General features: G+C 39.3%; 1 protein-coding gene across 4 annotated transcripts in view; it reads right to left on the bottom strand.

The window, feature by feature from the left end:
• Positions 1–12,894, bottom strand: part of VPS13A (vacuolar protein sorting 13 homolog A) — a 303,373-nt gene that overhangs the window by 89,559 nt on the left and 200,920 nt on the right. For all 4 annotated transcript variants that reach the window (XM_039545239.1, XM_039545242.1, XM_039545240.1 and 1 more), the window contains 3 exons: positions 6,122–6,225; positions 4,212–4,509; positions 1,955–2,350 (listed from right to left, as the gene is read on the bottom strand). In XM_039545239.1, the coding sequence (XP_039401173.1) occupies positions 1,955–2,350; positions 4,212–4,509; positions 6,122–6,225 (798 nt within the window). The remainder of the gene's footprint in view (positions 1–1,954; positions 2,351–4,211; positions 4,510–6,121; positions 6,226–12,894) is intronic.

The raw sequence follows: 12,894 nt of genomic DNA, 5'->3' as shown, positions 1-12,894 counted from the left end.
TCTGGGCTGCCCGCTGCTGCGGGGAGCCCAGAGCCTTTTAAATCCCAGCCGCGGCGGGGAGTCAGAGGGCTCTGGGCTGCCCGCTGCGGCGGGGAGCCCAGAGCCTTTTAAATCCCAGCCACAGCCGGGAATCAGAGGGCTCTGGGCTGCCCGCTGTTTATACCCGGCGTATAAGACGACCCCCGATTTTTGGGGGTTGTTTTTTATTATAGAAAGTCGTCTTATACACCGGAAAATACGGTATATACTTTTAAACTGACAGTTCTTAGTATTAAACGTGATGTTAACTGTCCTTTTATTTTGGCGAAAAAGAAAGTCAGTTTAAATGGTCTTGAGTAGTAGTTTAGACTTATCTTATTTCTTTAAAAATACCCTAAAAGCACAAAAGGAGAAAGAAAAAAAATAATAAAAACAGACAATGCATCTTCTATCTCCCATATTCCCTCACTTTCAACCCAGTTCCTAGGAAATTATATTCATACATCATTATCTTAATAGCCACTCCAAGACATAGTAAACTTTTACTAGAATCAGACTGTATAAAGTGTTACTTTTAGCTTGCTTTTTGGTCATAGGCTCAGCAGTGTTGTAAAAAGACAGATTTGTCTTGGCTGACTAAGTCAGACAGAAGGAAAAAAGAGGAAGACAAAAAAGGAGAAATAAGGAGAGGCAAAGGCAAAAACTACAGATTAACATCAAAGGTTTTGCTGAGCATTTAGTTTAGGCAGATGGAAATGGTTCTCTCTTTCCCTCTGGCCTGTTCTAATCATGACATATTTTAGGATCAGGATAGCAAAGGCCTAATCATTTTAATGGTGGGTTCCATGCTTAAGCAAGTTGCCAAGTAATCCCTCCAAAAAAACAAAATCCAAAAAAAAATGGGTCAATCTCATCCTATCACCACCACTCAAAAAACCCACATTTCCTTCCCTTACTGCATTATAGGTGAAACTGTGTTATATCGAACTTGCTTTGATCTGCCAGAGTGCGCAGCCCCACTCCCCCAGAGCACTGCTTTACCGCGTTATATCCTAATTAGTGTTATATCGGGTCGTGTTATATCGGGGTAGAGGTGTATTTAATTTAGTTTGTACCAGTCTCTTGCTCTCCAACTTTTGCTTATTTTTCAACCAAGTTGATACAGGCTGACCTGTTTTTTTTGTTATCTTTCACCCACTCTGGACCATTTAGAATCTAGACCTTTGCACTGCATGTTTTATCTTCAGTTAAACCTGGATCCCAAAGGAGATCTGCATGGGCAAATTATTGAGCTCATAGAGATCAGCTTGTAGGATGAGGGCCTTAAGACAGAAAATCGTTTGGGGCAGAGAGCATGCCTTTCTATATGTTTGTATAGCACCTAGCACAATGGAACTCCTTATTTCTGATTTGGGCATCTGGGGACTCCTATTATTAAAGTAACAAATATCGTTTACCAATGGTAGCTATCTTAATTTAATATCCAAGAGACACAGTTAGGGACAAATCATATGAAGTACTGATCTCTTCATTTTTCATTGTCAGTGGCAATTGCAAGTGCTCAAAGTGGGATCTGGCTCCTATGTCCTATTCCAAGAATACAGAAATACCTGCAGTATCTCCTGTACCATGATGGCAATTGTTGGTGAATGCGCCTTTTTTTTTTTTTTTTTTTTTTAAATGGTGACCATTGTAACACATCACGCCTTAAAGGATTTTCCAGTTCCGATTTTACCATTTCACTTACAAGCCAAATATAAGTAAATTTCTTATCTCCTTAAGAAATCTCATAAAATGCTGTATTGGTGCACAAATTTACTAATTTCATGCTATCTAGTAAATACAATAAACTTTATTGCTACATTTACAGCTGTCATTAGTTTTCAAAGTTCTGAAAAACTTTCAATTGGTAAAGGAAGGATGACAACTAATTTTACTTAGCTGTCAGTTTATTAATAAAATTCACTTACAGTACCTTGTTATTTTGGAAGAAATTTTTAGGCTGGAAGGAAAAAAGAAGTGGCTTTTTGTAGTCAGGAGGATGCTTGCGGTGAATGCCATCGGCTTTGTATTGTAGCATTCGGCCAGTTTTGTTTACCATCCAATATGGACTGTGAATTGCTATGATCATTTGTCCAGTTGCATAGGTCACATGAACAGCAATATCTAGTTCAGTCTTATCCACTTCAGTGATACAAGAGAATGTGATGAAGCCAATTTCCTGCTGATTAGTTCTTATACGGTACTCGCTTTTCCAATTTTGATCAAGATAATTAAGTAACTGCAATTCCAGCTTGGTTTGATCCAATACTGCATTATGAATCTGAGTTGAACATCCATCCTCTAGAGTGTCCCATTTGTTATCATTTCCCTTAAAAAAAATATTTTACATTCACATAGGACAAGATACACAGTTGTAACATCATCTTGGTTTAATTTCTGCCATTTTTATGCACCTTTTAAAAAATTTATTTTAGATGTACAGAATAGGCAAAATTTTAAAAAGCATGTACATATGTCACTTAATTACGAAGTTTTGTGCCATAAACAATCCTTTAATCTTATTGCTGTACCCGCTCTGTCCTCTCTTCCCTCAATTCTCTCCATATTGTTTTTCTTTGACTTGATTATATAATTTTTTTTGGCAGAGAATTTCTCTTATTTGTTTATGAAATCCTTAGCACACTTTTAGTCACACAAAAGTAATAAATGATAAATTAATAAATGAAGAAAACAATGCAAAAGTATTTTGAGATTTAGCAACTTTTACTGAATTCACTAGAAAAAAATCTCTAGTAGTCATCACTCAATTATACATTTTTTTAATTATAGTGAATTTCTTTCATTTTGGATTAACTTTTATTTGTATTCATATGAAAACCCCATACATTTGATATGAAATTAAAAAATAATCATCAGTGATTGATCTCATATATACATCAAGCAACTCCAGAACTACAGTAGATACTTGAACACAATTGTTAAAATCCTTTGGTGATGACATAAAATTGCCCCTTACTACCAACCAACTTCTGTCTTCAAGGGTTCTAGCATGGTCAAAATCATCAGTACACCCACTCACCACCACGACATGCATCTCAAATCTGAAAGAAGATTGGAATCCACACTGGAAGCTATAATTTATCTGTTTAATTACCAAGTGCACCTGGTATTGAAAAGCCATATACAGCACATTCCATGCCTTCCCCAAAAAAGGAAAATTTCACATTAGTCTAATTAAGAAGCACTTCTGAGTCAAAATATTGTTTCTCTTGGGGAGAGGGAAAACCTCTTCATTTTTAAAGTCATCAGTATGTAAACAATGCCTGTCAATCACCAATCTGTAACCACCCCGCTTTTTTTAAACAAAGATGAAAAAGGGTGAATTAAGTAGCCATTGATGCAATGATTTTCAATGGGATTTAGGCTCCTAAATCAGTGTTAAAATATTTTACCCATTATCTATAGGAAATCTAAAATCATTGCAGAGTTCAACTGAAGGACCTATTATCAGCCTGAGGTAGGTGAAAGTTAATTTTTTTAACTGCATCTGTTTCTGGAATTTGTTTTATTTAATGACAAATGTGGAAAACAGTCTATCTGTTGCTCTTATTTGTATTAGAAGTAATAGTCTCTACTTGAGAGAGTCACTTGGGTGAGTTTTGACAACACAGCTCAGAACAGGACTTATTATTTGTATGTCTGTTTGCTGAATATAAAGAGCGCTTACATCAAAATAGATGTTTATTTTTGGTGTCTCCCTTCTAAATTTCCATTGCTCTTCCCCTGGTAATATGCTAGGACATACTCCTATTGATGCCACTGTTTCTTGAGGCAGTCACAGTCCACATGAAAACGGATCTTGCATATTTGTGCTGCAGAGTTACTAGGATCCAGCTCTACTTGACAATCAAAAATGGAGTCTCATATGGCAAAGTTAATATGTACTGTACTAAACTTGCCTATAGTGGAAGTGTTGAAAGTTTTTTTTGCCTGCATTTCATATATTTGATGTATTTATAATTCAGGATAGCATCTTTCATACTATGGTATCTGTTTCTCCTCCAACAGACGAAACATCACTCCTATAACATCTATAGTTGTGTTTAACTGATAATGCAGCAGAAACATTTCTGTGCTTATTTAGGCCTGCCCGTAAAAGAATGTTTACTTTCAACCAAATTACACAGCATATACCAGAAAAATACAAAAATAATAATTGTAAAGATTACCTCTAGAGAATAAGCAATTGGATAAGGAAGAAGATTGCGGAGAAGGACAGAGGGCCATAAATGAATAACATATGGTAAATCCCATCGATCATCTGCACATACTGAAGATGTCAAGGTATCTTTTACTGGCACAACATTAATGATAAGTGAATGATTAGTTGATTTCACAGACTGGCATTTCCTCTGTATTAAGTTGCCAAAATTTTTCATAATTTCATCAAAGCTAATTCCTTCACACATTTCATATTCTCCACCAATTCCATTTTCATCAGTTACTGGTTGCAAACAAAGTAGTGATCTGCAGAGGAAAACATTTTTAAATGCTTCTGATAGCTTTCTAACCTCTCAGTAACAAACTTTTTAAAATAGAAATTTTAATAACAAAATTCAAATATTATATATTTACCAAATTTGTTGGTTTTAAACAACTGTTTCTCAATATAAAATTAAAACAAAACAAAGCTATTAAAAGAGGAAGCAAAAAAATGCTTCTAACCAAAGGGTTCTTTGAGTGGTATTGTGCACCCCATTACAGAACTCACTGGAAAGCAGTGACTATTGGAGAGAACACTTCAACCTCTCTAACCACTCAGTGACAGACTTGAAGGTGGCAATTTTGCAACAAAAAAACTTCAAAAACAGACTCCACAGAGAAACTGCTGAACTTGAATTAATATGAAAACTAGATACTATTAACTGTGGGTTAAACAAAGACTGGGAATGGTTGGGTCATTACACCAATTGAATCTATTTCCCTATGTTAAGTTCTCCTCACACCTTCTATGGGCCATCTTAATTATCACTTCAAAAAGTTTTTTTTCCTCCTGCTAACGATAGCTCATCTCAATTGATTAGACTCTGCCTCTTGGTATGCATACTTCCACCTTTTCATGTTCTCTGTATGTATAAATATCCCCTGTCTGTGTGTTCCATTCTATGCATCCGAAGAAGTGAGCTGTAGCTCACGAAAGCTCATGCTTAAATAAATTTGTTAGTCTTTAAGGTGCCACAAGTACTCCTGTTTTTTTTGCGGATACAGACTAACACGGCTGCTACTCTGAAACCTGTCATAAGGGGCCTTGAAACTTATCTGTGTATTAGGAAGAGTAGGAGCCAAGATTCCTGCTTTTTTCTGTTATGGGGTGTCAAGCTAATACAAATCTCAGATACTGCCCTTCTCTGAGGCACATAAAGCATAAAATATGAGGGATAATGACAAATATTTTGCTTTTTTAAGTATGGCACCAATTTAATCTAATTTGCTTCCTAGATTCAGCCACAGTATTAGAGTAAACATGTGCCCAGCTGATTAAACCTATTAGTAGGATGCTCCTACCATCAGACTGACGGAACTACCTGTGCAATGAATCGGATGATACTAACACCACTAAATAATTTTGAAAAACTATAACCAGAAATATAATTTAACTACAGTATTTACAATAAAACGTAGCAAAAAATGTTTTCCAAAGGTGACAATGGGAGGGGCAAAAGGAATTTCAATCTTAGCGCCCCTAATCATTCAATCAAGTGTAGAGACTGCTCTTTATTGGATGACCATAATCATTTCCTGCAGCGCTTGGGCTGGAATTTTCAAAGGAGTCAATGGGAATCAGATGCCCAGTACCCTAAACTTCTTTAAAAATCCCAGACTTGGAGCATCTTGAAGTCTCCCTGCCAAATATTTATCTCCTTTAACTTTGAGGTGCTGAGAAAAACTTAGCATGACATGGTATGGCTGCTTCTATATTATCAACAGTTCTAAACTTTCAATAATGAAAAGAACAATTCTGGAAAACTTGCTTAATTTTCAATCAAAAAATATGTATAACTTGCCTTTGTATTTACTAGAATAGTCATCAGTACTTATATGATATATTCTGTATTAAAAGAAGAATGTAAATAATCACCTGTAAGAGGTCAATGGTATGTTAAATTCATTTATTGGTGAAGCAGTTCCTAGACATATTCCATCTTCAAAAAGACTCAGAGGAATTGAAAAGTGATTCCTTATCTGTGAAAAATAAAAGTCTGCATAAATTACATTAATAAAAGCCTTAAAGATCTAAAATATTTCAATTATGGTAAAGTGCAGAATGAGACATTCCTTATAACCAATCCTGTAGATTTCCAGTAAACACCCCAAACACACGAAGGAATTTGTTATCTACAGTCAGGTCCTCAGATACTACATAATATTCTCCGAGGAGAAAGTCCAGGATATACATCTTAATACACTCAGCACCGCTTTCACCAAACAAGGACACTTCACCAGAGAAGTAGCTCACATCATGGAACGGGCAATACAAATACCTCAAGAGAACCTGCTTCAATAGAGATATAAAAACCCCTCCAACCGCACACCCCTAAGTTGTCACCTACCACCTCACACTGGAACCCACATAGGGTATCAAACAACTACAACCCATACTTAATGGGGACACAATCATGAAAGAAATATTTCTTGAACCACCTCTTCTGGCCTTCAAACAATCCCCGAACCTCTTCAAGCTCATCATCAGAAGCAAGCTCTCCACAGACCAGGACACATGAACACAAAGCAGCATCACACCATGCCGAACAACAGATGCAAAACATGCAGCCATTTCTCCACTGCTACAATGATCAATACCTCCTACAACGCATTGCAAGATCCATGAGTCCTACACATGCCTCTCACAACATGTGTTGTACCTCATCCAGTGCACTACATGCCTCAATAACAACTATGTGGGTGAAAACAGAACATCACTACACTCTCAAATGAACTCACACAGAAACATGATAAAGACAAAAACACCATATCACTCACCCTTGGGTGAATACTTTTCAAAATACTATTCCACTTTTCACAATCACTATATCTGACCCATCTATCCTCATTGTCAAAGGAAACCTGCACAACACTTTCAAAAGATGACCCAGGGAGCCTAAATTCATAACTTTGCTAGACACTAAATATCATGGACTGAATAGACACACTGGATTTATAACTTAATACTGTAACTCGTCGCTTAATGTTATAGTTATGTTCCTGAAAAATGCTACTTTAATCAAAACGATGCTAAGTGAATCCAGTTTCCCGACAAGAATTAATGTAAATGGAGGGGGTAAGTTTCCAGGGAAATTTTTTCGCCAGAGAGACAGACAGACACACACACAGTATACGTTTTTAACAAACAATTTAATACTGTACACAGCAATGATGATTGTGAAGCTTGGTTGAGGTGGTGAAGTCAGAGGGTGGGATATTTCCCAAGGAATGCCTTACTGCTAAATGATGAACTAGCACTCAACTGAGCCTTCAAGGGTTAACATGTTGTTAATGTAGCCTCACACTCTATGAGACAGCACAAATGGAGGGAAGGGAGACAGCATGGCAGAGAGATACAGACATACACCATGATGTGCATGTGAGAAGGGGGAAGAGTGTGTGTGTGTGTGTGGGGGGGAGAGACAGAGACACACACCGGGTGTGAGAGAGACACGCACTTTGCCCCTTTAAGTATGCTGATCCCACTCTAAGTACACTGCCTTTTTGAGTAGATCAGCAAGTTGAGACAGAAGCTGCTGCCAGCAAGCTCCCTCAGTCCTGAGCCCTGTCCTGTCCTGTTCCCCCCGCTTGGAGACAGGGTACAGGAGTGGGGGGGAGGAGCAGGGGGAAGGGGGACACCCTGACATTAGCACCCCTTTCCCCGCTCCCCCTCTGCACAGCAAGCAGGAGGCTCCCAGGAGCAGCTCCAAGGCAGAGAGCAGAAGCAGCATATGGCAGTGGGTGGAAAGGAGGCGGGGAGAACAGCTGAACTGCCCAGCAATTGATAGCCTGCTGGGTGGCTGCCGCACAGGGAACTTAGGGGAGCTGATGGGGGGCTGCCGGTCCACCCTGGTTCCAAGTCCCCACCAGCTAGCTCCAATGGGCTGCTCTTCCTGGAAGCAGTGGACAAAGCACGCAGCTGCCAAATAATGTTATAAGGGAGCATTGTACAACTTTAAAGGAGCATGTTCTCTAATTGATCAGCAACATAACAAAATGTTAACCAGGATGACGTTAAGTGAGGGGTTACTGTACAATAATCTATAACCCAGTAACAGTGGCCCCCCACCACCCAGCTGACTTCCTTTGTCTGGAAGGGTGTTAATGGGCTACTTCACCTTTAACGGTCCCTTGAAATGTGTTAACTACTTGTGTTAAAGGATATATTCCACCATGTATTTAGCTGTGACACTCTGATTATGCTTCCCAGACCTGAAGAAGAGGTCTCTGTAAGCTCAAACGCTTGTCTCTTTCACCAACAGAAGTTGGTCCAATAAAAGATATTACCTTAACCATCTTATTCCTGTAGATATGGCATCCTACATCATGTGTTTTAAAGAACTAACTCATATTTAGACAAATATTTTAGCTAAAAACCATTCTACCATGAGCAAGAATGAAGTAGAATTAGACTTCAGCTGTAAGCGCCTTTTCAAGGAAATAAACTTAAAAGAAGTTTGCTTTCAAGGAAAGGCAAGTATACCTCTAATATACCTTTCAAAAGATCTTCCTTGTATCAAAACATGAAGTTAAGTGTTTGCAGGTCAAGAAACTTACAGAAGAAAGTACTACAAAATTATAGCAACTGTTTAAAAAAAAAAGTTCTTCAGCCATCACATTTATTATAATCAAAACTGCACATGATTAATGTTGCTCATGTACATTATAATAAATGTGATGGCTGAAGAACTTTTTTTTTTATGTCTTAGTATGATTCAGACTTGGCAACAAACAGGTAATGAATATTGTTAAATCAGTTTAGTTTGTTTTTAAAAAATCCTTTTTTAGTGTTCTTAATAATGTCTCTCTTGGGAGAGATGTCTGATACTACTTAGGTGCCCTGAAATATGTAGACATGTATAAAAATTGATTATTAAGCCAACAAAACAAAAAGCATGAAATTAAAAAAACTGAATTTTCTACAAGAAAATGTGAAAATATTCACTTTTCTATCAGATATTGATCCTGATATTGATTCTAATCTGTTTTGGCAAGGCCTTCATTTGATATATTTCATAAAATCATCAACTGTAGAAGTTACACAATAAACCCATGTATCTGAGATTAGACTAAGCAGACAGATTCTGCATCCTCTTGTAGAAAATTTTGATATATGAAGTATCAATCAAGTATCTATCTGATTACTCCTTTTTTATGAATAACCTCCCCTCCAGCGTGAAACATCTGTGCTGGGCTTCTCTCACAAATGTGGCAATACTGGTGGCAGCTTAGCTTTTTCAACTGGATAACAACCTATCCCACAGTCTGAGAAACTAGGGACGAGCAAGCAGTAAGGAAAAATGAGCTCAGCAAATGGTATCATTCAAGGGACACAGCTCTGAAAATCTGGTCCCCTAAGGGATAAAAAAAATAAGTGAAATGATTTTGCTTACTGCTGTCTCAAGATCAGCTTTACAACTATGATTGCAATGGACAAAGTAGGAGCCCTAAACTGCCAATTTATTTACAGCTCTGGAGGCCAAGATTCTACTTCAGAAGGCAGAAAGGGCATGGTTAAATCCCAGAGATTAGTAGAAATTGCTGAACCACCTCTGGTGTTTTCAGGTAGAGACGCAATGCAAATACTTCCAAGAAGGATCAAGATCCAGAAAAGTCTTCTGGGCAACTTGGTAGCAAAGTCTACCTGTTTCAAGACTGAAGACAATAGGGAGATGTAGAAGACAAGAATGGATGTGGGCTTATCAGCTTGGATACTGAAGTTTCTCTCCTCTATTACTGAATACTCAGTTGAAATCAGCTCTGAGGAAGCAAAGGTGTTAGCAATAGGAAAACCGTTTGATTTCATCTCCTTAGAGGATTGATACTTACTTGGGGATGTCTATCCAGCCCCTGCACATTGCATCTGACAGCTTGGATGCTGGCTGGCTACAGAAAAGCTGCTTGGCTGTGGTTCAAGACTTCTTGCTCCAAAGCAGAAAATCTTATATCAGACAGATACATAAAGCCAAATGGAAAAAAAATTCTATCTGAGCAGCTCAGCATTAGCGTTCTCTGAAACATGTGCTCACATTCTAGGAAACTATACAGAATTTTGAAGCAACAGATGAAGATGTTGAGATTACTATGAAGATCAAGGACAGGTCTCCAATCACCTTTCTTCTTTGGAATTAAGTAGCAATATGAATGAAATCAACTATCCCTGAACTGCTTCTTGGGAATAGTGGATCTGAAGGTAGTCCAGTTTCTTACCTGATGCCTCAATGTTCTTGAGTCCTTTGGATTATGGAGTGTTTCATCCATACCTCACAGAAGAGCTTGTTGCCCTCAAGTGGGAGGTCCTCAATGCTTACCTGGACCTCCATGGGAATTCCAATGCCTGCAACCAGGAAAATCTCATCAACATGGTGGTGACGATTGTTCTAGCTGCTGTGTCAGATGAGGGCTGCTTCATGTGCCAGTCATGAGGGATTTTAATTACTCATGCTAGTCTTTCTGGACTCTATGCAGATGGAAAGTCTGTCCCAAAGCAGAAAGATGTATTTTGAGAGTAATGCCCAATAATTTGCTACTCTCGTCTGAGAGCTTGCAGAGGAGACGCCTTCCTCCCAAAGAGGTCTAATTTATTTGGGTCTTTCTCCAAAGGAGTCGATTTGGGTTGACCTTGCTGATTTGATTTTTCTTGACCTGCCTCCACCACAAGAGCATTAGAGGTGGTGTACCGGTAAATATATTCAAACCGTTTAGCAGTCACTTAGTATCTACTGGCTGCTTTTAGAGACTGCTGTCATTGAGATAGGCATTTGCCAAATCATTTTGGCCAGTCTCAGTAGCCCATCATTAAGGGGCTTGGCCAGTTGCCCCATAAAGGAAGACTAAAGAATATCCAGAAGCTTGTGGTGTTTTCTCCTGTATAACTTTACAGTGGGATATCCATCATCTCCATAATTCTTTTCAGTAAGTCCTGGAAGACTTTCAGCTCATCCACAGAAGCTGTGAATGGGGGATGGGGCTCTAACAGCTTTATCTGGAAAGGGCAATAAGATAGCCAGAGGCTGAAAAGGTTTGGGAGAATGGCCATTCCTACTATATTCTTCCTTGCCCGTCACAAGTTGAAGATGGGACAGGAGAGAAGCCTGATACAAATGAAGCTGCATACTTGGCAACGTGAATCTGTCTCTAAAGACTCCGGATTATGCCAATTCCTTGAGTATGGATTTACTTCCCAGGGCAACGAGCACAGGTGCAATTGGTGGATACCCCAAAGGTGCTCCCTATTGGATCCCGATTTTTCTGGTATCCCTCAAGGATTCATCCCTCAATTCTCTGCTGGACTCTCACTATGCCAGACGCAGAGAAGAGGGGGCATGCTCAGGAGAGGAAGCCCTGCTATGTGCCTCTGAGGTTGAGGGGCACTTCTGTTACACATGCCCTGTTGGTACTGTGGGTTATTTGGTAATGACCTTCTGTAGCCTCTCAATGAGAAAGGTATGTTCGCATCAAGTAGTACATTCGTGCTGATACACACAGTCCTTGAACAACTGGAGCGACAGTCTCTATTGTTTTTGAAAAAAGTAGTTTGTGCCAAAGAGAGACATCTCATGATAGAGACACTCAGCAGCACAATGTTCAGTGCCAGAGTGTTCGGTGAGAGGTTGGTGTTGGAGGCACTGTGGTTTCTGGTGTGGACAGAAACCACTGGTGCTGGGTTGAGTTTCAGTGTTGGACTCCACTTTTAGGCTTCTAGAGAAGTGAGCCTTAGGGGAAAGCCCTATGATCCCTATTTGAAGACGGAAATCAGTATCTGCCTTGGTCCTGGAAGTGATGCTCCTTCTGGCCACTTGCTCAGGACACCACCAAAATGGACAACAAAAGGGGTTTATGCGAAATGGCTCAGTAACTCAGCTTGGAATCCAGCTTACCTGGGTACTGGATTAACCTGATATCTGGTGGTTTTCCAAAAGTCTGCCAGGATCCAATGAGACTTGCATGGGCCTTTCTGGGAGAAAGTGTTTCAGTTTTGCATCTCTTGCCTTCTGGATCCTCTTGGAGAAGATTTTGTGAACAGAGCAGCATTCTGGAGCATGTCTGTCTTCCAGACATAACAGACATCTGAATGCCTGTCATTCCTAGGCATCAGTGCACTGCAGGAGAGGCAGAGTGAACATCAGCAACTTATGGTTGGCCATTTCAGAACTGCTGTATGGTGGTTGGGGGGAGGGGATAAGGCCCTTGTACAGAGGTTATATAGGGAGAAAAAACATCACAACTCTATTTTTAAGTCCAACAAACACTTCTTTTAAACCAACAGGGGATAGGGGAAGGAACAAAAAAACCTCATCTAAAGTACAATAATTAACAACTACTGTATTCTGAACTAATATAAACTATGCTAGATAACTTGCTAAGAGCAAGGAACTTGGGCACTACAGGGTTCCACCTTGCAATCATAGGGAGCAAAAAGGAACTGAATGTGGTCTGCAGCCACTGGACCCTTTATGTCCATGGATACAGGAAATCAGAGGGCAGTAAAGAAGCAGGTGCAGCCCAATGGACACTGCCATTCAAAATAATACAATCTCGTGCTTGCGAGAGCATGCTTACAAAGAATGGAAAATGCGTGGACAGTCACTCAAAGATCAGCCCTTTGTTTTCAACACCAAAGATTGAAAGGGCTACAAATAACAGTGA

This window comes from Mauremys reevesii, linkage group 6 (genome assembly GCF_016161935.1).
Source record: "Mauremys reevesii isolate NIE-2019 linkage group 6, ASM1616193v1, whole genome shotgun sequence".
Taxonomy (NCBI): Eukaryota; Metazoa; Chordata; order Testudines; family Geoemydidae; genus Mauremys; species Mauremys reevesii.
Note: the sequence above shows the minus strand (reverse complement) of the source record. Positions and strands in the feature narration are given on the sequence as shown.